This window comes from Taurulus bubalis (genome assembly GCF_910589615.1).
Source record: "Taurulus bubalis genome assembly, chromosome: 11".
NCBI lineage: Eukaryota > Metazoa > Chordata > Actinopteri > Perciformes > Cottidae > Taurulus > Taurulus bubalis.
The window spans coordinates 18,137,468-18,159,310 of NC_136599.1; the positions used below are offsets into that span (position 1 = coordinate 18,137,468).

The following is a 21,843-nucleotide window of genomic DNA, read 5'->3' on the forward strand; positions in this document are numbered from 1 at the left end:
TGTCGATATCAAGTTCAGAGTCAACGGCCTTAAAAGGATAGGGGGCGTTGGACGTCAGGTGATGGATGGTTATACAAGGCCCCGATGAAAATATGACCCTTTTAATACATTTGCAGATTCCTGCTCTCTTCCTCCTCCCTCCACCTCCCTTTGAATTCCTCTCACTCTCTTTTTCATGAAAGTGAGCTTCTTTCCAAAGGTTTGTTTGCTGACTAAGTGCGAACCTCACCTTGTAACACCACTTTCTTACAGAGAAATGAGTTCAAACGCTGCAACTGTCAGATGTATGAATACAAATATTGAAACCGCTCATTTGTACTGAGCGCATAATGTGTGGCAGCCAGACCGCACATGTCTATTCAAGACCTGTGAATCATACGGGACATTGAAATGATGAGACAGACCTGCCCAGAGTCGATGCAAACCCTGCCAGGATATTTCACTACGACATTTTCTTCATAAATCACACAAAGACTCTGAGGACACGCAGGGTCAATGCTCGTTCTGTAAATATCAGCCGTTTGTATTTGACAAGTGGCCGTGACTTTCCAGAGTGGCACAATAGTTCTGAGTGTTTGTCTTCCAAATCTAAGCTTTGTGCGCTAAGCCCTATCTCACCAACAGTTCTCAGTTCCGTCACAGGGCGCACCCTGCATAGACCCATCTGGAGGTAGGGTTGGGTAACCGTGTTGGCTTTTGGGTGGTGTGATAAGTGTCAAGCTAATCTGATCTCTCCTCTTTCAGACAATGGCATCTCATGCATTCCTTTGGCATCAGTTTCTTTTTCTTTTACCAATGAACTATATCATTTTCTCACATTAAGCTTTGTAGCAAAATTCGGATGAAGATAAGGCATCAAACAGTGATTATATTCATAATTGCCTTCTCAATCAACTAAGACGGAGAAAGAGAGGGAGGGAAAGAGAGAACATTTCCTATCAGTACTCACATTGTTGTTTGGCTTGGCCAAAGCACCTCAAGTCTTCTGCTCTTTAAAGTCATCATGACTTTATTTTATCTGATGGACGCCCAGTTTCCTGGTATTTAGTGGTGCAAATTTCAACCCTATGTCCTCGACTCCTGGCTTGGTCTCCCCGCCTCTCTACTTAAGCTCAGCGAGCAACCTCATTGTTGTGGCATGTTTTTAAGAGGTCGTAGCTCTGGTCTTGTTTTGGGTCAGCTGTCAAGGCCCCTATCTGTGGGAAGCCTCGAAATAGCCCCCTTTTACTCCCTTTTAAAGGACAAGCCATGAGAAAGGACTTGGAACTACAACCAGGCACTATTTGACTTAATGCTTAAAAGCAGAGTGTATCAGACTTGTATCCTTAGTCAAACAATCTCTGATTCTGGCAGGAACGTGTAAAAGGTTTGTTATCAGGGTGTTCAAATGATAGCAGGAGACCGTAGAGAAAAACACTGGAGACTTGATATCCTCAGTTCTTTTTCTTCCTTTTTTGGAGTAGTGCTGTTTCATTGATTGTAAAGTGTTCCGATCAGATTTGCCAGTATCTGGCAAATCTGAGTCAGATCCATTTGTTGAGATCATGTTTGACATGATGGTTAGCTCCTTTTTTAAAGGCTCCAGCAATGAGAAACAGAGCCTCCCCTTTCATTTTTCTTTTTTTTTTTCTTTCTTTCACTCTGACACAAATACACTTTCTCTGCAGTTTATTATTCAACACGACCCGCAGTGAAAGACCGCTTCCTTTCCCATCCATACGTCAAAAAGATCAATAACCCGTCCAGGGCATTGCCACCACAATGAAGCCTTGTCAACGTGCCAAGAAGCTGCAAAAGTTCCCAATAAATGCGAAGCAAAACTTTCAATTTGTGGCTTTCTTGTTGTGGCTGTTGCAGCCAATGGGTTGTCAGTCAGGGCCCTGGTTCAAAAAGCTCTGAGGTTTGTTTGCTGCTCGTTCTTTTTGGAAACTTGCGGCTCTGTGACATCCGCAGCCATCCATTGAGCCGTGTTGCTGTATTGCCTCATATTATCCAGAGTTGAGGAGAATTGTTTTTGGCGACAGAATGCGAACATTTTCCTTCGTGGGGCCCTCTTCTTCTCCTCGCGTCTCAGGATGAGGAGGATGATAATGATGATGATGATGAGCAAGCTTTGTGAGGTCTTCCTCCAGTTGCTATGGCTGCATAGCCCTCTCATTGGTATGACTAGAGGTCATGATGCATTGGTCATTCTATGAAGGTTTGACTTGAGCAGTACATGCAAAACCACCACATATGCTTCATGGGCCCGAGACAGAGAAGCCCTTTGGGGCATTTCTGCAGGGTTTTTTTCACGTTAAATGAGTTCTGGAAATAAACTGAGCAGGATCCTGCTCCGTCATGTGTTTTAGGCCGTGACAGGTCTTGTGAAAACAATGAGGCAGTCCACTCAGTGAGTGTCTCTCCCCATGTCTTGTTTTCTTTGTCCGCTTGGTCATCATGGCATGTCAATATGAATGATGCTAAGGTGGTGTTGAAAAACTCCTGACTCTGTCCAATAACAAAAGCTGTGCTATGAAACTAATAATGGTGGGGTTTTCCCTCCTGCCTAGTGTGAAAGTCCACATCACAGACATGGTGAGATACGCACACACACACACACACACACACACACACACACACATTTACGCTCACCCCTAATGAGGGTCTGGACAGCTCTCGGTGGAAGGATTCTGCAGGTGGCTGCACTTTCATCAAGCCACGACTGAATTTGTTTATGTTTGAGGTCATATGGGCCAGAGAGAGAAGTTTGTGTGCCCAGACCCACACACTTGCACACACTTTCTAATTACCCTCGCTCCAGTGTTTTCTCTTTTCCATAAGACATATTGACATGTCAGCATTCAGCGGGGTAGATACAGAACAAATGGACAATTTTACCTCTCTCTGTGTCGTGGAAAATCTATCCCTCTCCACATAGGCCGGTCTCTATTTGGACCTGTCTCACCGACCCAGAGTAAAAGTCACTTTGAGATGACTGTGACACGAGCAATAAATCATAGCGCCGCCAGTCAGTGCCCAATCACATTTTCCTTCCCTAATTAATAGCTTATTTATTTGCTTGGCAGGGTCCTGCTGCAAGGCTGTGCTATTTTGTGTGTTTTTGTCTGGTGTGTGTGTTTGCGCAAGCAGTACAGTATGCCAGTGTTGAAAGAGCATCTCCACCTGCCTCTGTGTGGTTATTGTCATCATTACACAAGCCCTGTTTTCACCATTGGAAACCCTGATCGTTTAAAAATACAACATAAAAGTCATTGGGTAACCTTAAGACAATAGTAATTTGGACTTCAATTGCATATCATGTAAAGCCAGGAAGCTTTATAATTAACATTTTCCTGACCGTCAGCTCAGTGTCTCTGTACCCAAAACTGAGGTTTGGACGATAGAAAGCCCACCCGACCCCCCACCTGAAGCTAAAAGACATTAAGGCATCAGTGAAGCACTCGTGTATGCTTGCATGTCTTCTACAGTTTATGTTACTCTTTCAAAATGTGGTACACACACATATTTACACTCTGCATTTAGCTGAACTGAGCAGGGGGAAAGTCCAGAAATTGTCCTAAAGTTGTTGAACGCCTGGTAGCATTTTAGACGACTCAGCCAAGCTGTTGGTTTTGTAAACTGTTACAGCTGGTCCTGTGCATTAAAAGAAAGGGGAAGTCCTCTTTCCCTCTCCCTCTCCCTCTCTTTAACTCTCTCACTCTCTCACTCTCAATCGCCATGTTTAAAGTTCACGAGCATATTTTCTTACAGAGTAACTTAATTTGTCATCCTGAAACCCCTTCTGCTCTACCACACAGATTTAACTTTGAAGGGTTATACTATGCAAACCACAAAATAAAGAATCAACAATCAACAATTCCTGCGCAAATTCGTTCTCTTCTACACTCTTTAATAACAACATCTATTTGAGTTTGTCATGCCTATGTCTCCGACGTAAACCAAGAATGCACAGGATGTGTGTGTATAATCACAAACACACACTACGACGTGCTATACATTTTCAAAGAGTGTCATAACAACTGAGAAAAAGACGACCGGGCTCCTTTGCTTTGTTTATTCATCTGATCATTTATCATGGACAGAAGCTGATCTGATTCTGATTAAACTCACTGCACCTCACCACTCATCGTTTTGACTGGTGTCTGTAGCGCCCTTATTTTGAAAATTTTCAAAATAGAGGCGCGCCAGTTATAACCAGTCAAAATGATGTGACACATTTCATTAGCCAAGAGGGACACGGCATCTCTTGTTGTTGTGTTGTTTGAAACTGATTTCAGGAACAGGATGCTTCTGTAAATGTTTAGATGATGTGTAAGTAGGCTGAGAACATTGCTGTAAGTATCTGTGGTGTAATTGCTCCCATTTGCTGAGGCTGAGAAACAGATTCCTTGACAGCTTAATGTAGGAAACCACTTCGTACGGCACGCCGGTGCACATATGGCCCATCTGGTTCACTGTTTAGTGAGAGGAGAGAAAGACGAGTTGAGAGTGAACTTATGGTGAGATAACTGTTTTTCTAATTCACTGGGGAAGAAACAGTCCCACAGAGAGACTTACCGTATGGACACCTTTATCGAGAGGCACATGTGAGTGCACACATCCGCAGGCTAATACACACAATTCATAACCACCTCCTGTGAATTGAGGCCTTGTATAGAAAGCGGCATAAAAGAAGTTGCTGTATGCCAGAATTGAAAGAATGGCTTCACAGTTTCCACAGCAGATTCCACAGCAGATAAATGTCTCTTTCCCAATCACGGTGGGCCATGCTGGTTGAGGAAATACAAACTTCAATATGTCAGCTCTAATGTAAAGGCGGCCAGCCTTGTCACAACACCCAAACAACACACCTACTGTGAAAGGGCAGATGGGGAGGATAGGGAGTCTGTGCTGGAGAAGTTTTATAAGCCTAATTTCACTTAAACTCAGTAAGTACCACGCTGATCCCCCACCCCACCTAAAACTGATCTGAAAACAGTCAGCATCTCTTCTTTGATTCTCAGTTGCCATCAATGGGCTTCAGAGAAGGAGAGAAAGAGACAGGCTGACGGAGAGAGACTCTGGGTTGCCATTATATGTGAAATTCCCCCTCATTGCAGTACGGCAGCCCCATCTCTTCATCATTCCCCCACTTCCTTCATTTCCTCTGGCAGACACTGGGAGCATTCTACCACCCATCTGCCCCCAGTAAATATTGCTTGAAGGCTTAATTATACACATACACACACACACACACACACACACACACACACACACACACACACGCACACACTCTCTCACTCTCACTCTCACTCACACACACACTCACGGACACGGTCTCAGCGAAATTTCCTGCAACGCTGAAGCGGAGAATTAAAATCTGTGGGGCATTCATTCATCAGAGTGTGTGTGTGTTTGTAGTGTTATTTTTGCTTCTGTGTGTGTTTTTGTGACCCCTCAGTCCATTATTATATCCCTCTGGTCATATTTGTAGCCCAGAGGGTCTGTGTGATGAACTGTGAACACCCTGTGCTTGTGTCGTCAAGCAGCGACGGTCACAACCCAGGGCCGAGTCCCTGTGAAGCACAGGAATCAATATTCTCTTTTCATTCTTTAAAAAACAGATTTTTTTCTCTCTTTCAAATACAATATTGTTGCCTGGTTTATTGTTCTTCTTGACTTTTGAAGAACGCTGTGGGTTTTTGGTCCCATTAAACACTTTGCCAATGTACATCTTCTTTTTTGTGTTTTCTCAGCAGATGATGGATGACCATGACGAAGCCTCCCCTGACAGCTGCATCAAAAAGGTAGGATAGTTACACCCGCTTGTTTTTTATTTTATGAATCCTGTCTCTTTATTTATGACAAATATCATGCTGGATTTGTCTGAACATCAAAGGTATGGAAAGTCATTGTGAGGGGGACGTGATTAAGTGGTAGTTTATAGCAAGAATAAAACATACGTCTACATTTTTAAGACAATGACTATTTAAGACTATTTTTATGATATATATTTAATTGTCAAGTATAATATTTATTTAAGAATTACATTATCTGAGCTTTCTAAAACAGACTCAGCAGAGCATACAAAGGCTTGAACAAATATATCATCCTTTCTTTTAAGCATTCATTGACAAGTGTGTCAGTAACTTAAAAGCCTTTCTTGTTGAAGAAATGGAAGTCTCTCTTCACTCACACAAAACACTGACACATGCACACACACTGGGACCGACACGTCCCATTGACCAGTCACTGACCACTTTACGAGGTGATACATTTATTGAAGTGGCCGGGCAGTTTGCTTTTACGTCCAGTGTCGCTAGGTCAAGACAGGACAGCGAGAGAGTTCATGTCCACCTAATGGTCCATGAAAGAACAATGGCTGCAGCAGAGTGGACACACTTTCTGAGAATGACTGGAGCCACGCTGGTGCTGCTCCTAGTCCAGTCAATGGCAGGATATCAATCAATGATTCAAAACGAGATCGCAGTAAATTATGTTCAGTTTTATCAGATTAGAAGAGCAATCCATTTTTGCAGTATTGCACCAGTATTCAAACTACTCCCAAAACCCACTTTGTTTGCATTGTCTTGAAAAAAAAAAGAGTCTCACTTCAAAACTGATTGACCGACCTTGTAGCACAATAACAATAAGATACAATAATAGTTGGAATATAAGCTGTAGTTGGAAACATTTGTTTACAATTCTAATGTGGGAGTTTGATTAATGTTGGTTGACAGAGCTGAGCTAAAACATTTATTATGTCACGAGTGGTGTTCATCATGGATTTAGCTGTCAAAGAAATTGAAACTGAGATGTGGAATTTGTCTGCAAAGTTTGCATGGGCCCTTTGTCTTATCTTACATGACATGATGGTCAAAACACCAGGAGCAGAACTAATGGTGGACTATTTTTCAATACATGCTCCAGCTCCCCTTAATAAAAGCAGTGTGTGAGAGGAGACTCCTCGTGAGCAGCCTGAGCAAGACGTAGTTCACTTAATATCTCTTCTGGCGTATTTCACCATTATGACCAGTTTGGCAAGAAAAACTAAATAACGTACATGTCCTCATTTGCATTTCAGGTCAAGGGTCGTGTTGCTGTTCCCTCTCTAAACAGGCGGCCATGCAAATCACAGTCTGCCTGGTTGATTTGAAATCCTACATTAGTCAATGAGCTTATTTTAAGAGTTGACCGCAGGTGGTTTGGGCTGGTCCCTGTTCCCCACATGTTCGTACAATGTGGAAAAACCTCGACGGATTTATAAACTACCTCACCGCTTTTTCACACAAGTGTGGCCCATGCACTCTCTCTCACACACACTCAGAAGTGCACAGACACATACATGTGCTGATAGGAGCATGCAACACACAGTCTCAGGCTCACACAGATGCAGAATACAGACATACAGTATGCTTACCTAAGGCACATCAAATCCAAACGCACACACACACACACACACACACACACACACCGGCCACATCTTATTATGCAGAGTGTGAGTCGCGGTGGGCCCTCATCGGGCGGTGGCAGACCACATGCCTGTTATGAATATGAATGAAATTATGCATGAGCCATTCCTTATGACATGACTCATTCATCCACATCGTGCAGCCTCACACACTCACACACACACACACACACACACACACACACACACACACACACACACACACACACACACACACACACGCACATAAACATTGACTTCTCCTTTCTCCACCATGTCATTAACATCGCTATGCTTGATTAAGGCAGAATGTTAATTGAGTTGTAGCTTGCGAATAAACTAGTTAACTGCTGAAAGGTGTGTGTGTGTGTGTGTGTGTGTGTGTTTGCATGACTGTGAGTGTTATTAGTTTGTATTTGTTGCTGCACGTAACATTACAGAAAAACAGACCTGTTGTTGTGTTTCTCTATGTTATATATATTTTGCATAGAGGGAAGTAACGGTGCACATTATCGAGTCAATAAACTATATTTCAGCCACTATGGTCACAGATTATTTCTGTATGGGCAGGCTGACAACTCCAGCACAAAAAGTACATGGATGGATTAATAAATGAAATGTGATGTATGAGCACTGGAAGACATAGGGAAGGCTAACTTTTGGCTGCTCTTTCTGTTTAAATGAATTCCAGAAGCACAAGGCTCTGACACAAATATATTTCATAAGTAATGGAATATTTAGTAACCTCATCTATACATGCCAACTTCATAACTTATACCACTGCCGCACACAAACTCTGTGTTTGACACAAAATAAGTATTTGGTACTCAAAAGATAGATTGTTTTGTTGACTTATATTGCTAAACTTAATGATGTTATCCTGAATTAAACCAGACACTGATACTCGTGAATGAAATAATAACATAGAAGTAAAAAATATATAGATATTATCTACATTATCTGTCTTCAGAAGATAATTCTATATATTTATACATGCAAAACCCACTAGAATTTCAATAATACACACATTGACGCATTGAAACTGACCACCAACACCGGTTCCTTCCACACTACTGAGTCGCTCTGAAAAGAATGTAAAGGCATGTGGGGGCACTGCTAGAGTCGGGGTTAATGCAGGGGATAAAACGGAAGCAACGATGTTATTGTAGCTTCTCCAGTCCACTTACTGAAAGCTGCCCAGAGCTTACAGCTGTGTGTGTGAGAGAGTGTGTGTGTGTGTGTGTGTGTGTGTGTGTGTGTGTGTGTGTGTGTGTGTGTGTGTGTGTGTGTGTGTGAGATTTAAGGCCTTGGATTCATATCCAGCTCTTGCTTAGATATGGATCGAGCCATATTGGCTTACACACATGCATCTTCGCAACCCACTCACAGGCAGAAAATAAAAAAGATGCGTTATCAGAATTCCCTCTTTGCTTACTCTATCCATCCTCTTCCACTCATTTCATCCCCGACTCTCTCTCAGCAGACGCTATGGTGTTGTTGGAGCTTGGATCGCTATCAGTGGCTATTGATGCCAGGATCAAGGATTGTTTAGTTTGGTCCGGTCCGGCCATACAAATCAGGACTATCTGTCTGTTTAGCAGTCTAGGCTCTGCTTACGTATATTCTCATTCACACACTGCACATACACTTAAGTCTGTGTGTGTGTGTGTGTGTGTGTGTGTGTGTGTGTGTGTGTGTGTGTGTGTGTGTGTGTGTGTGTGTGCACGTGGAAGTTAATAGGGTATCGGAGGCCTTGTGTTTCTTTTTGGATTCCTTGGATTTAAAAGTGGTAGCCCGATAGGGAGCAGGGGGTAAGAAGGCAGTGTGTGTGTGTGTGTGTGTGTGTGTGTGTGTGTGTGTGTGTGTGTGTGTGTGTGTGTGTGTGTGTGCGTTAATCCTCATCTTTTCAGAGGAGCGCTGCTGTCCATCCTGACGTGTGTAAACACTCCCGCAGATCAGATGGCAGATAATGACTTCCAGATAGACACCCTCCATTCAACCAGCAGAAAAAATCAATGAGCACTGATTGCTTTTTTCCCAAGACGATCATCTCCCCCGAAGGCTACTATCTATCTCTCTTTCCTTCTATCTCCTCTGTCTCTCTCAATTTCTCTGTCTCTCTTGCTCTCCAAGCCCCATTCATTCACCTCTCAATACCACTCAGATTGAATCAATTCATGCTGCTTTATCAGGGGATTTACCGTGAAAAGAAACAGCGGAATATCTCTTCAAGACGATCAAGTCTCTGTTACTCCGTCTGTGTCACTCTTCCTCTCTTATTTGTCTGAGTGAAGGTGAACATGCTTGCCCAACATATTTCTCTTTAGCACTGATGATTTCCAGATAGTGATTTGTGTCTTTCCTTCTGTTGTTGACAGAGATGTGCGTTTAAGTCAAACTCTAGCACTAGTTGTTTGTGATGCAACATATGCAGTAAATGTTTTAATTTAGATGCTGCATAATTTGCAAATGTAGAAAAGGGGTTCATATGAACTCTGACCTATAACTACATTTCCCCCACTCCGTGTTGAATGACAAGGGAGCCAAATGGGGGTCAGCTGTAGTTGTGAGTCAATATGTGTGTGTGTGTGTGTGTGTGTGTGTGTGTGTGTGTGTGTGTGTGTGTGTGTGTGTGTGTGTGTGTGTGTGCGCAAATGTCTTTTTTCCCCCCATATCAAACCGGGGAATTGAATCTCTAAATATGCTAGCTAAATGACCCTTAATGTATGAGGGCTATTATGTGGACAGAGGGAGGCTCATGGGTCACAGAAGTGATCCAGTGCTCCAGGCCATAGTTTACCCCCTGCCAACAGCACTACACTCCCCAATCCCTCCCCCTGCTTAAATAGGCCCATGATTGATTGATAATTATGATAATTTGTTTGAAATGATTATCTGGATATTATAATCACTGCCACCCCCGGTGCGCCACGGGGGCAAGTCATTTTTCATGCTGCTGAACGTCACAAATGCCCCCTGGTTACAGAGGTGGCTCTGTGTGTGTGTGTGTGTGTGTGTGTGTGTGTGTGTGTGTGTGTGTGTGTGTGTGTGTGTGTGTGTGTGTGTGTGTGAAAATTTGACATAATGGCTAAACCTTGGAATTACAACTTCCGGGTCCATCAAGTGACACGATTTGGCCCAAAAATACTTTTTCCAATAAACTTAGATTGGGAAAGAGACGTCTGTAACTGAGTGAATACATTTGATTTAGTAAATTTGAAAAGCCCTTATTTAAATTGTTAGGTCCTCCAAGTCGTAAATGCACTGATAGGCATATCCAGAGTAATTTATGCAGAAGATCGCTGCAAGATCCTGATACATCTATCTGAATCTTTCACTCTGAAGTCAAACTTTCTCTGCTTCATGAGCAACTTCCATAGGAATGAGGCCCCGCCTCCAACGCTGTATCCAGTTCTCTTTATACATCCGCGAGAGGGTTCCCCAGAGCCATGACTTGTCTGTGGATTGATTTGCCCATAGACATACATCAATTGAGGCATAGAAAGTTGGATTTTACCAAAACATCTCTGTTACATTTTACATCCAGTATGCCATAGATACAGTGCATGGATGGATGAAGTGCAGAAAAATTGTCATTTATATCTGTTTTAGACTGAAGACTTCTCTTTTATTTTCAGACATTTCATTTACTAAAATTAATAATTAAGGGGTTAATTGTCACTGAAAAATTTAGTGAGTAGGAGGCAAGATAAATACATAGAAAGGTTTGTCTACGCTGAGTGAAAAATAATGACTTTACCTGTATGAGTTACTTAATGTCTGCTCTTGAAAACATAAACCGATGCATGATCAGGAAGTTCCCAAACATCTTCTTGTCATTCTCGGACCGTGAGCAAACACACCGTAGCTGCAATCATCCCGTCTTCTCTGTCATATGAAGGAAAAGAAGGGGAGGAGTGTGTGTGCATGTGTGTCTTGTGGGGGGTGCAGGAATAATATTTGTGGTTTTCGCTTCACCCCGAGATGACTTAATGATGATATGGGTCCCTTTCTTCTGGTGGGCAGGGTTACGTTTTAATGGGTCCTGAGTGACATGTTTTCATTCGGCTCCGTAACCTGCCCCCCATCCCCCAGCACCACCACCGTCACCACCTTCAAAATATACAGTACATCGCCAAATCCTGCACCGTATCAGGTCAGATGGGAGGAAAAAGTGGTTTCAAACCGGAGGCAGTGAGCCCTGAGCCTCCATGTAGTGTTTGGGTGGTAGGTTACGGAGGGATGGGGAGTGGTCCCTCGCAGACACACAGACAAATATGCAGAGACTAAGCTCACATACTCCAAATCATGTATGTTGGGGAATGTTTGGATCCTAAGACAGGATAATCTTTCAAAGCATACCGCTTGCCAGCCAAGATTGATCTGACAATTGAAAACAAATACTCCCCTGAAATACTCAATGCATGTAAGTTTGATCTGTCTGCTCAAGAAGTTCCAAACCCTCAAAATGTGCACACATAGCGAAATACACTCCTACGTCATGCCATCGCCTCACCAAAGCTCGAAAGCTTAGCTGGAGGTGTTATATTGAGTGCTTTATTGAATCATTATTGATTATTTATTGATTATGTTGGAGGAGTGCATGGTTGGAGAGGTTTCTAGTGACATTTTTGCCATTTTCAACGCGCTACAATCTTTTTTAGAGCCAACTTTCAAGCTCACAAGCGGAGTGTATTTAATGCTCAAAATAATGTTTTTGGTGTATTTAATCATTGGTTACAACCAAGTCATCTGTCCAGATTTTGTGAGCCAATAGTGTTGATCGGTGGAAGGTCACGGTCCGCACAAAGTCAGGGTTGTTGGAGAGGAGGTGGAGAGTAGGAGGAGAGGTGAAGACAGAAAGAAATGCTCTTTCTCTCTCTCTGTCTGTCTGGTCTGTGGGAACTGTCCCGGCCACGGTCGCTGCAGAATGCTGTCATTATGCCTCGTGAGGAGCATTCACTCAAAGGCCACTGCTGTGTGTCACTGTGTTCATGTATGTGTGTGTGTGCGAGTGTGCCACTTTTTAACTTGAATTGGCACTTTTAACAACTGTGTGTGTGTGTGTGTGTGTGTATATGTGTGGGCCCTGACTGACGCATCTCTGTTGTTATCGCCGATCAAAAACCCGACGTCACAATGGAGTGAAGCGCTGGGAGAGGAATTCAAGTGGGAACGAAAGAAAGAAAGAGTGGAACAGATAGAGAGAGACAGAGCGAGGGGGCGGAGGAGAGGCACGAGGTGATCGGAGGCACTTTCACATCAGCTGGCTCCCTGACCTCTCTCTCTCCCTCTCTTTCTCTCCCTCTCTTTCTTGTGCCTTTCACTCTCCATCCGTCTCTCATTCTGTCCCTTGCGGTCTTTGTCTCTCCATAATCTCTTTCCCAGTGGCCATTCCAACACATTCTCTGGGGTCACCCAACAAAAGGAGGGCGGCGATAGTCTGACAGTTGTGGGGGCCGTCATATGAGTCTACTCACACACACACACACACTCATTTTCACACATTTGTTTTTACTATCTGTATAAGAACAATAGTATTTATTTTTCTGTGCCTGTGAATAATCTGTCGAACATATAGGCCTTATGTAGATGAAGTATCTTCCTTCTAAAATGTTTTCCAAAGTGGAAAGGTGTTTTACAGCTGAAATTAAACTGCACGCACAAACATGTGTTTCAAATCATAAGCCAAATGATATGACTCTAAACACATCAGTGTATTGACATTGCTTCCCAAATATATTAAAAACATTCTTTATAACGTTTCGTGGTTTAAAATATCACCTCCTGTTTTAAATCACCCCTAATCTTGCAACGTCAATTCTGAGATATCGACCAATTGGGACCAATCATGACATGAAATACTGTAGATAAGTCATCTGATAAACGGTAACGGTCATAACACTTTTTATTCAGGATGGATTCATCTCTCAGCCCCTTGCTGAATATTTTTTGCATTTTTTTTAATTATAGAGTGGGTGGACTTCAGCCCTGGGGGGGAAAGTTACACTTTAAATGCCACAAACTGATGTTAACTTTCTTTTAACCCTTATGCTAAACTTAATCCCAAAACTAAGGAAATTATATTGTCAAATGAGGTGGATAAATATTCTTTGAACTCTTCTTTTGTGTGATTTGAAGATAGATGAATACATATATGTGGTTTGGTGCATTTAGAAAGCGGAGATATTGAACATGACATCTCTCGGCATTCCCACTTACTGGTTAAATGTCCCCACTTTGGGGGATCATTTTAATTTTTCTGTGCTTGTAAGGACAGTTGGCGCTCGTACGCTTTGAAAAAAACACACACACACAAACACAGACACTCTTTCGTGGCTGTCAAGAAAGCAGTGAGTCCATTAAGGCTGACATAGTGAATGCAGAGGGCCGGCTGGTCAAGCATTGGTGATAATAACATGACGGGCCTCATGCCGTTGCCACGGAGACTCAGAAGCCAGGGGGAGGCAGAGAACAGAAGGTTGTGTGGTCCGGCTCTTCAGAAATATGTTCACGCGTCAGACAAGGATCTCCCTTCATGTGTGCGTGAAAAGGAAAGAGTGCATTGAGACGCTACATCGTAATGGGGAGTGTTATTTTGTGCAGCTCAGAATACGTCACAAAATACTTTTTATTTCGACCTTTGAGAAAAAGCTATACGTGTGATATTTCAAAGACAATGGGAGCTTTGGACACACCGCATCTACGTTTTTATAAAGTCCCTCTTTGTTGTAGTTTCTTCACAACACTTCATTAATCAACTTGAAAAGAGGAAAGACCCCCCCAAAAAAAAATACTGCCAGAGAAACAGACACTGCGTGGGAGATGGGGAGGTGTTGACACAACGCAATGTCTATAGATAGACGGGCAAAAGATGGAATTCAAGCAGGAGAGTGAGCCTCAGTAAAGATGGAAACCCTGAGAGGGCAAGAGACAGCCGGAGGCAGGGGGATGGGGGGCAAGACAGGGAAGGAATGCCAGAATGCCCAAGAGAGGCAAGAACTGCCAGGCCAGTCACAGACACAGCCCGTCTGGGGAAGAGAGACAGAGAGTGGGGGCGAGAGGCTGGCCCCGCCAACGCAAGGTCATGTGAAAAAAGATACCCCTTTCTCCACCCACCCGCCGACCCATCCCTATGTCTGCACCAGCTCTGCCCCCTTAAATATTTTGGGTAGTCAAAACATCTGAAAAAGTTTGTTAAAAAAAAGAGAAGAATACGTGATACAAGTGAAGGATAAGACAATGGCGGGAGACAGTAGAAGTGTGTCTGGGCGTAACTAGTCTTCAGGGAGTTTTTAGCCACCGAGTGGTAAGTGACACGTGCCGTGTGTTCAGGCTGCTCTGTTAACTGCCTTCATACCTCCAACGAGGGCCTCAGACACACATTCATATCGATGGCCAAAGTGCAAACCATATATCTGCAAAATGATCCAGGACAAGTAGGAAAACCCTCCTATCTGCACTTTGTGTGTTTTTTTAAATTTCATTTTAATCGAGTATTATGTATTGGTGGGTATCCTTAACAAATAGCATTCTGCAAGAAAACATTATTTATTTATTTTTATTCACAAAAAGTGCATTTTTCAGATAGGAGGTTTTGTGTCTGTTTGTTGGGCCATGAAATCAAATTCATATTCATCAACTGCTTTCACTAATATCACACACAACTAGATTTTTAGAGCAGGGCCTTGAAACTAGAGAGAAATACAAAAAGCTCTATTACTTTCTCTCACAGCAAAATTACTCTTCACCGCAGAAAGAGTAACTGTTATGCTGGTAACAGCTCATGGATCCAAATAAATGAACAAAAGAATTTGTGACATGAAGAGAAATCAAATGAAATGATGCTCCATATCTGTTATGTAAGCAGCACATTAGCTGTATAAATCATGACCGTATCAATGAGCATTGACGGAAGGGCCTTTACTTGTTCTTTCAGCCCATAACTGCGATGTGTTGGTTAATTTCCGTTATTAAAATTCGGTCCTCTGGATGATTTTTTTTACGATCCCGAGTAAGTCAGAAGAATCAGGCATACAGATGTGCATTTGAAACAGGGCTCAATTTATTTTGCCAAGTCTTTTACCGAAGAATGTTTTTTGTTGTTATGAGTTTTCCCTTTGTGGCTGGTTGAATGCAGAATGGTCGTTTTTATAGTGCTTTTTGTTTCACCGAATTTTTCTATAAAGGTTTGTGGCTGCAGTGATGCTTTCAGAGGCGATTACTCCTAACAGCTTGTAAGGCAGTCAGCCCATTGTTGACAACAATCTGTTTTTGTTCCCAGCTGGTTCAGATTTTTTTATATAGAAGAGGTAAAACAAATGTGGGTTTTTATGGTAAAATAATAAATCATTTAAATATTTCATGCATTCATTTTTTCTGTAGTAAACGGTATCAGTACCTGTTGCTGAAAATTAGGATAATTCTGAAAACCAAGGTTTCTATCCTCTTTATCCCTGCTTTATCCTTTATCCCCACTTCCTCCCCTCTCCCCCGCCTTCCATCTTTCTCTCCTTCCCTCCGATCTAGGCTGAACAGTATGGTCTTTGACTGAGTCTTAATCTTCATTACAGGGCATTAGTCCACTGGGGAGGCCCTGTCTCGTCTCCCCACAGCGCAGCCTGGCACTGTCCCGCAAGGGACGTCCCGCAACGGCACGGCACAGACACCCTGCCAACCCCCCTCACCCCCTCGCCCCCCCGCCGGCTTCACCTTGGTCACCCCTTCGCTCAAATGCACCGCTAAATAAACGGCAGGCCTTAATCCACATGAAGGAGCCGGGGTGGAGGTGGTGGAGTAAGTGGCAAGGCTGGTCAGGAGAAACAATAGAGCCAGCCCTGGACGCCTCCATTTAAAGCAACCATCAATCATACTCACCATGAGATTTCACTTTCTTTCTTTTTTTTGACGTAGATTATATCATTAATGACTAAATCTCAGGGAATCAGAGCGACAGTAATCTGAGGCATGTGGCTCAGCACTCATATGCAGTCCATGAGCATGGCCTAGTGTCTGATCATACATGCGTGTGTTTTCTTGAGAGGAAAGTGACATACAGACTATTCTACATGGCTCCGGCTTCCCTTTTCTGCCTTTTGTTTGTACCTGTGCCATGGCTTGCTGTTTCAGTTAGTAATCATACAAAAAATTACAAAAAGATCATACAAATTTATCAGGTAGAAAGGTTGTGTACATTTTTAAACGAAGCCACTAAAAAGCATGCACACCCAGCTATGTCAGCGCATCGCTCCTTCACCTCAGCTCACTAATAAGGACAGTTGACTGTTGCTGTGAATTTTATAATTAAGGAGGATGGCTAATTGAGTAAACAAGCATCGGGGCCGTCACCCCTAATTAAGTGATTACAAGGAAGAGCACACTCAGCCGGCACAGCTCTAATTAACACATACACAAACACACGCACTGACACGTGTGAGGACATGGAGAATTATCTGTTAGAGAAACAATGATTAGGCCGAGTGGGGGATCCCAGGAGAGGCAGCAGGCAATGAGAGGGGACCCCCCCAACACACACACACACACACACACACGCACACACACACATAAAGCATCATCCCGAGAGAGGGGTTTTCTGTGTCTTAATTCATAGTGGATAATCCTTTTATTCATCTAGCAACACTGAAACGAATGGGGACAGTTTACACTCAGAGTGACCTGCACTCTGTTCATACAAATCCTCGTAGACAATGCCTGTGGAGAGGGTGATCTAACAGCAAGGCTGGGCAAAGGCTCAATTTAATGCAATTACACCTCCTTTCTTTTTCAGTGGTGATTATTGTCTTCGGCAAAAGACTTTCACGGAGAAATGCGATACCCAAATGTAATAATCCAATCAAATCTTTGTATATATTTACATGTTTTGTTGCGCTTCTTCAATCCGCTATGTTAATACCGAAACCCATTTAGTTTTTTCCACACTCCATGGGAATATACTATATACATAGTGAACCCTGCTCTGATCTCAGCTGTGACATTTCAGATCGAGATGCTCATATGCGGTATTATCATAGAGAGTGTTCCCCTTGGGAGAATTATCCAGAACATTAACCAGGGAGTCAAAGTGATTATTTTGCCCCAATTCTCCTTGGGGAATATAACATAGCATGTATATGACATGATTTATTCCAATATAAACTATATCTAGTCAAATATTTGTTTGGATATTAATGGCTTTGCTCAGTGAAAGGAGATTTTGCTGTGAAAATGCAGAAAGGTCTGCCTGCAGTTGAAACTGTACTAAACTCAAAATTAGGTCTTTGGGTCCAACAAGCTAGATTTAATTTTTCACAAAAAGAGATTATTACATGTTTTCATAACTCATTTTCAATCAGCTTAATCAGCCTTAATGCACCAGGTCAAATGTAATGTTTTTCCTGAGTGTACAGGATTTTCACAGTGGAGCACAAAAGCAGATCAGCTTGGCTTAAACCCACTTACAATGGAAAAAAATGCATTAATTAAAAATCGCCCCGGGGATGAAGTCTAATTATTTTCGGAGCAGAAAAGATTGTCCACGTTGGTCAGGATGACTGTGGTGTGGTGGTATCTGCTGACAATGAGGCCAGCCTTTCAACTCCCCTCCACCATTGTGAGGGTGATTTAAGATCCCCAGCTAATGGACATACCTGCTTGACAAACATGACTTCTTAGCAGGTGACTCCTGTCAAGTTTGTCTGAAATAACAGGTAAATGAATTAGCAATAAAATGGACTTAGGGTTAACAGGCAGGGGTGCCCATTGTTACTGCTGCTAATCACTAAATAGATGCCATTCACTTGACTTAAGAAGGCAGCATTTTTCACTGCTTGCTGGCCACCGGCCCCCTCAGAGCCACAACACATTTCTAATGGAAGGCTCGCTGCTTGAGCTCCAACCTCCCGAAAGCCCCCGACCATTTCTTTCTTTCGCTCTCTTTTCTCTCCTCCACCCACAACCCACCCTCCCCCTTCTCTGCTGTAAGATTATCAGTTTTGATTACCGCCGGCAACAGGCTCTTACCAGCGGTCGGAAGCGGCGTCTCACAGACCTGAAAGGCCCTCAGCAGGTTGCAAGAAGCTTTTGAAATTATGGGGCTGGGCTCAGAGGGAAAGTGCTCTACGTGCTGCTTCGCGGCCATTTAATCAACTCCTGACTTTTGATAGTCAAATAATGGCTAATTATAGTAGCACCTGCCTACAGGGTTAAAGGGTGGAACAGATTTAATGAGAGAAAGAGAGGAGAGAGACAGCGAGAAAGAGACAAGAAAATGAAAGAGAGCGAGGAGTAAAGAAAGACGAAGAATGTGTGTTATTATCTTCATGTCTTGCTGATTGGGTGCAATGATTCAGTAAACCCAGGGATGCTCGTGTGTGCTCCCTCTTTTCTCACAATTAGGAGTTGTTTTTCTCACATACAGCACATGATTGACAAGCGTGGTGTGGTACAAGGGGAGAAGAATGTGAGGTGGAAATAAGTAAGATTGACTTTGATTAACAGTGTGTGTTTGCCTAAATAGGGAAAAAACACAACAATTTAAACGGATGCTTATCTGAGCCTCAATTTGTTCTTTTTAGAGCTGCTCTAAGTGCTGCGATTCGGCTCAGCTAACACAAATTATTTTGTGTGTTAAAAGGCACCAAATATTCTCCAGGAATTCAAAAACAAGTCCTATTCAATGCCACAGGCCACTTAACACAACACTTATTACATATGCATAGAAATTGTTCATTAACATTTCATACATACATTTCGTTTAAAAAGAATAACTTCAAACAATTGCTCCCGTATCACTCCCCCTCTTGATTATCAGTCCATCTCTGTCTCCCTCCTCACACCTGCAGGCAGGCAGTCCGAGAGATAATGAGCAGAAGAAGAATGGGGCTATTAAAGAGACTATTTGATATTTCGCACACCTTGTCTGCCGTCCTAAACAAGATGTGCTTAATAGAGCATGCTCTGAACACACACACACACACACACGCACACACGCACGCACACACACACACACACACACACACACACACACACACACACACACACACACACACACACACACACACACACACACACACACACACACACAGGAGGCCCAGCTGGGGTGACAGATCAAAGCATATTAAAAATGACCTATGTGTCCCTGCATTGATCTAAGACCAGGTGGCACCCATACATACAGGCTGAGCTGCTTGTTTGCTTTTTTTACCCCCACACCCACCCTTCTCTCTCTCTCTCTCTCTCTCTCTCTCTCGCTCTCTCTCTCTCTCTCTCTTGCTCTCTCTTCCTCCTTTCTTGTGACCAGCGACAACTTAGTCCTGGCACTCTATTGTTCAGGCACAAAGGCTATGTAAAGACATGTCAGCGATTACAAAGCTGCAATGGCACAGCTCAATTACTCAAACGTTGCTGTGTACCGCGTTGGGATACACGTGTTTGTAGGTGAGTGTGCGTGAGTGTGTGTGTGTGTGTGTGTGTGTGCGAGAACAAGTCTGTGTACTCGCAGTGTGTGCGTAGTCCCTGTGAGATATTAACAGGGCTGTGGCTGTGTCAGCAGCGCCGCACTGTGTTTTTAGTCTTTCATGTTCCATTTATCTGACCCCTGACCCTCAAACACACGGCAACTTTACTTCAGCCCCCTTCATACACACCTATGAGCCTTTATACGCAAACACACGCACACATCCACTCACACATCTTCACGCACAACAAAGCAATCCATTTCTCTCTCTGACCCTCTCCCTCTTTGTGCTATCACAAACCATATTTGCCCCATCCAATCAGTTTGATTAATCATGCGCCAGACCAAAGTCTTGCAATCAGATGACCAGAGCATTGGACCTCTCTCTACACACACACACACACACACACACACACACACACACACACACACACACACACACACACACACACACACACACACACACACACACACACACACACACACACACACTAGCGCTTGTGGGGAAGTATTTCCCCATAGACATCCTCAGTGTGACAGCACCATAAACTGGCCATTTATCAAAGTGTCCCCCACTACACACACATACAAAGGCACTCTCTCACACACACACGCGCACGCATGCGCACGCACACACACACACATTAGAGGAATTGTCCCTGAGTATTGTTTTAGAAAACGTGTTTAATCGTAGCAGCAAATCATAATTTCTTCATACAATGCATACACCGCTGCATTTTCCAAAATGTCTCCTCCAGTTGACCGTGAAGCTAAGATGACTTGACGCTTATTGATATTATCATTTATCACCTTTGAGTGGATTTGTTTTACAATAATATGAACATATTGACTTCATTATTTTACAAATGTCTTTTTTAAATGAATGTTTGTCAGCATAAAAATTATTTCTAACAAAGAACATGAGGTATTGCCTGTATTTTAATTGATGGGCGTATTAATCTGTATGTGTCTATTTGTGTCCATAAGGCCATTGCCCTTTAGTAGTAGCCACATAATTCTGAGGCTTGAGTAATGCAGAGTCCCTACCGTTCTTTATGGCACATGGGTCAATAGTAATAATAGAAGAGATATTCATAGAGGTAGGGGGCTCTAACTCTGCCATATCAGCTGAAGATTTAAAAGCCCTGTTGTTTTTCCCTCCCTACACACAGTCTCTCTTACACTCGGTATCTTTCTCTCTCTCTTTCTATCTCCATCTTTTTCTCTCTTTTCCCCATCAATCTTTCAGCCAGGTATGACAAAGTGGAGATAGCAGGGGAAAGTGAGTGGTCAATAGCTAATATAGCACCATACATAAAACACATTTTCTCCACAGTAGATTCATTTCTCTATTCATGGTTCCAGCTTCTGATCCAGTCAGCCATACGAGCCATGCAGGCGGGTTGCAGCAGCTCATTGAAGCCTTTTTATTGCTGGCCTGTGTTCCAGGGGGCACTCTGTGTCAGTAATCAGGATATGGGGGTTATCCTGGCTGACCTATGTATTGAGCCTGCTAGCGGAGCCATTTCCAGTGCGAACACAAGTTAAAAGCACCGGCTCTTACTGAGAGGGAAAGAGAGCGACTGAACTGTTGACTGTTGTAAAAGGCACAGTCAAGACAGTAAATGTGCAGAGTTTACAAAACTTACCAAAGTCTTGTGACACAGAAATAAGATTCTTCATGAGATTATTCTATTTAGCATAATTTGTATCGCATATTTTTTCAGAAATATATTTTCCCATAATCCGTGATTCAACATCATGGATTTGGAGGCATCTGTGGCAAAACCTCAGAAAATAAGGTTTCCCAATTATTTGAGACCAATTTTTTTTTGACCCTTTAATATGACATTTATATTAATATATTGCTAGTAACCTAACCCTTGACCTTGGTAAAGGTAAAGTTTTTCAAAATTCCAATCAGTGTTATCAAAGCAAAGCAGCCGAGGCAGCCTCT

General features: G+C 42.9%; 1 protein-coding gene across 1 annotated transcript in view; it reads left to right on the forward strand.

Annotated features, from left to right (window-relative positions):
• prdm16 (PR domain containing 16) overlaps window positions 1-21,843 on the forward strand; it is a gene marked incomplete at both ends in the record, with an annotated part of 173,064 nt that overhangs the window by 86,829 nt on the left and 64,392 nt on the right. Inside the window, one exon of the mRNA XM_079226307.1 lies at window positions 5,742-5,789. Coding sequence (XP_079082433.1) covers window positions 5,742-5,789 — 48 coding nt within the window. The remainder of the gene's footprint in view (window positions 1-5,741; window positions 5,790-21,843) is intronic.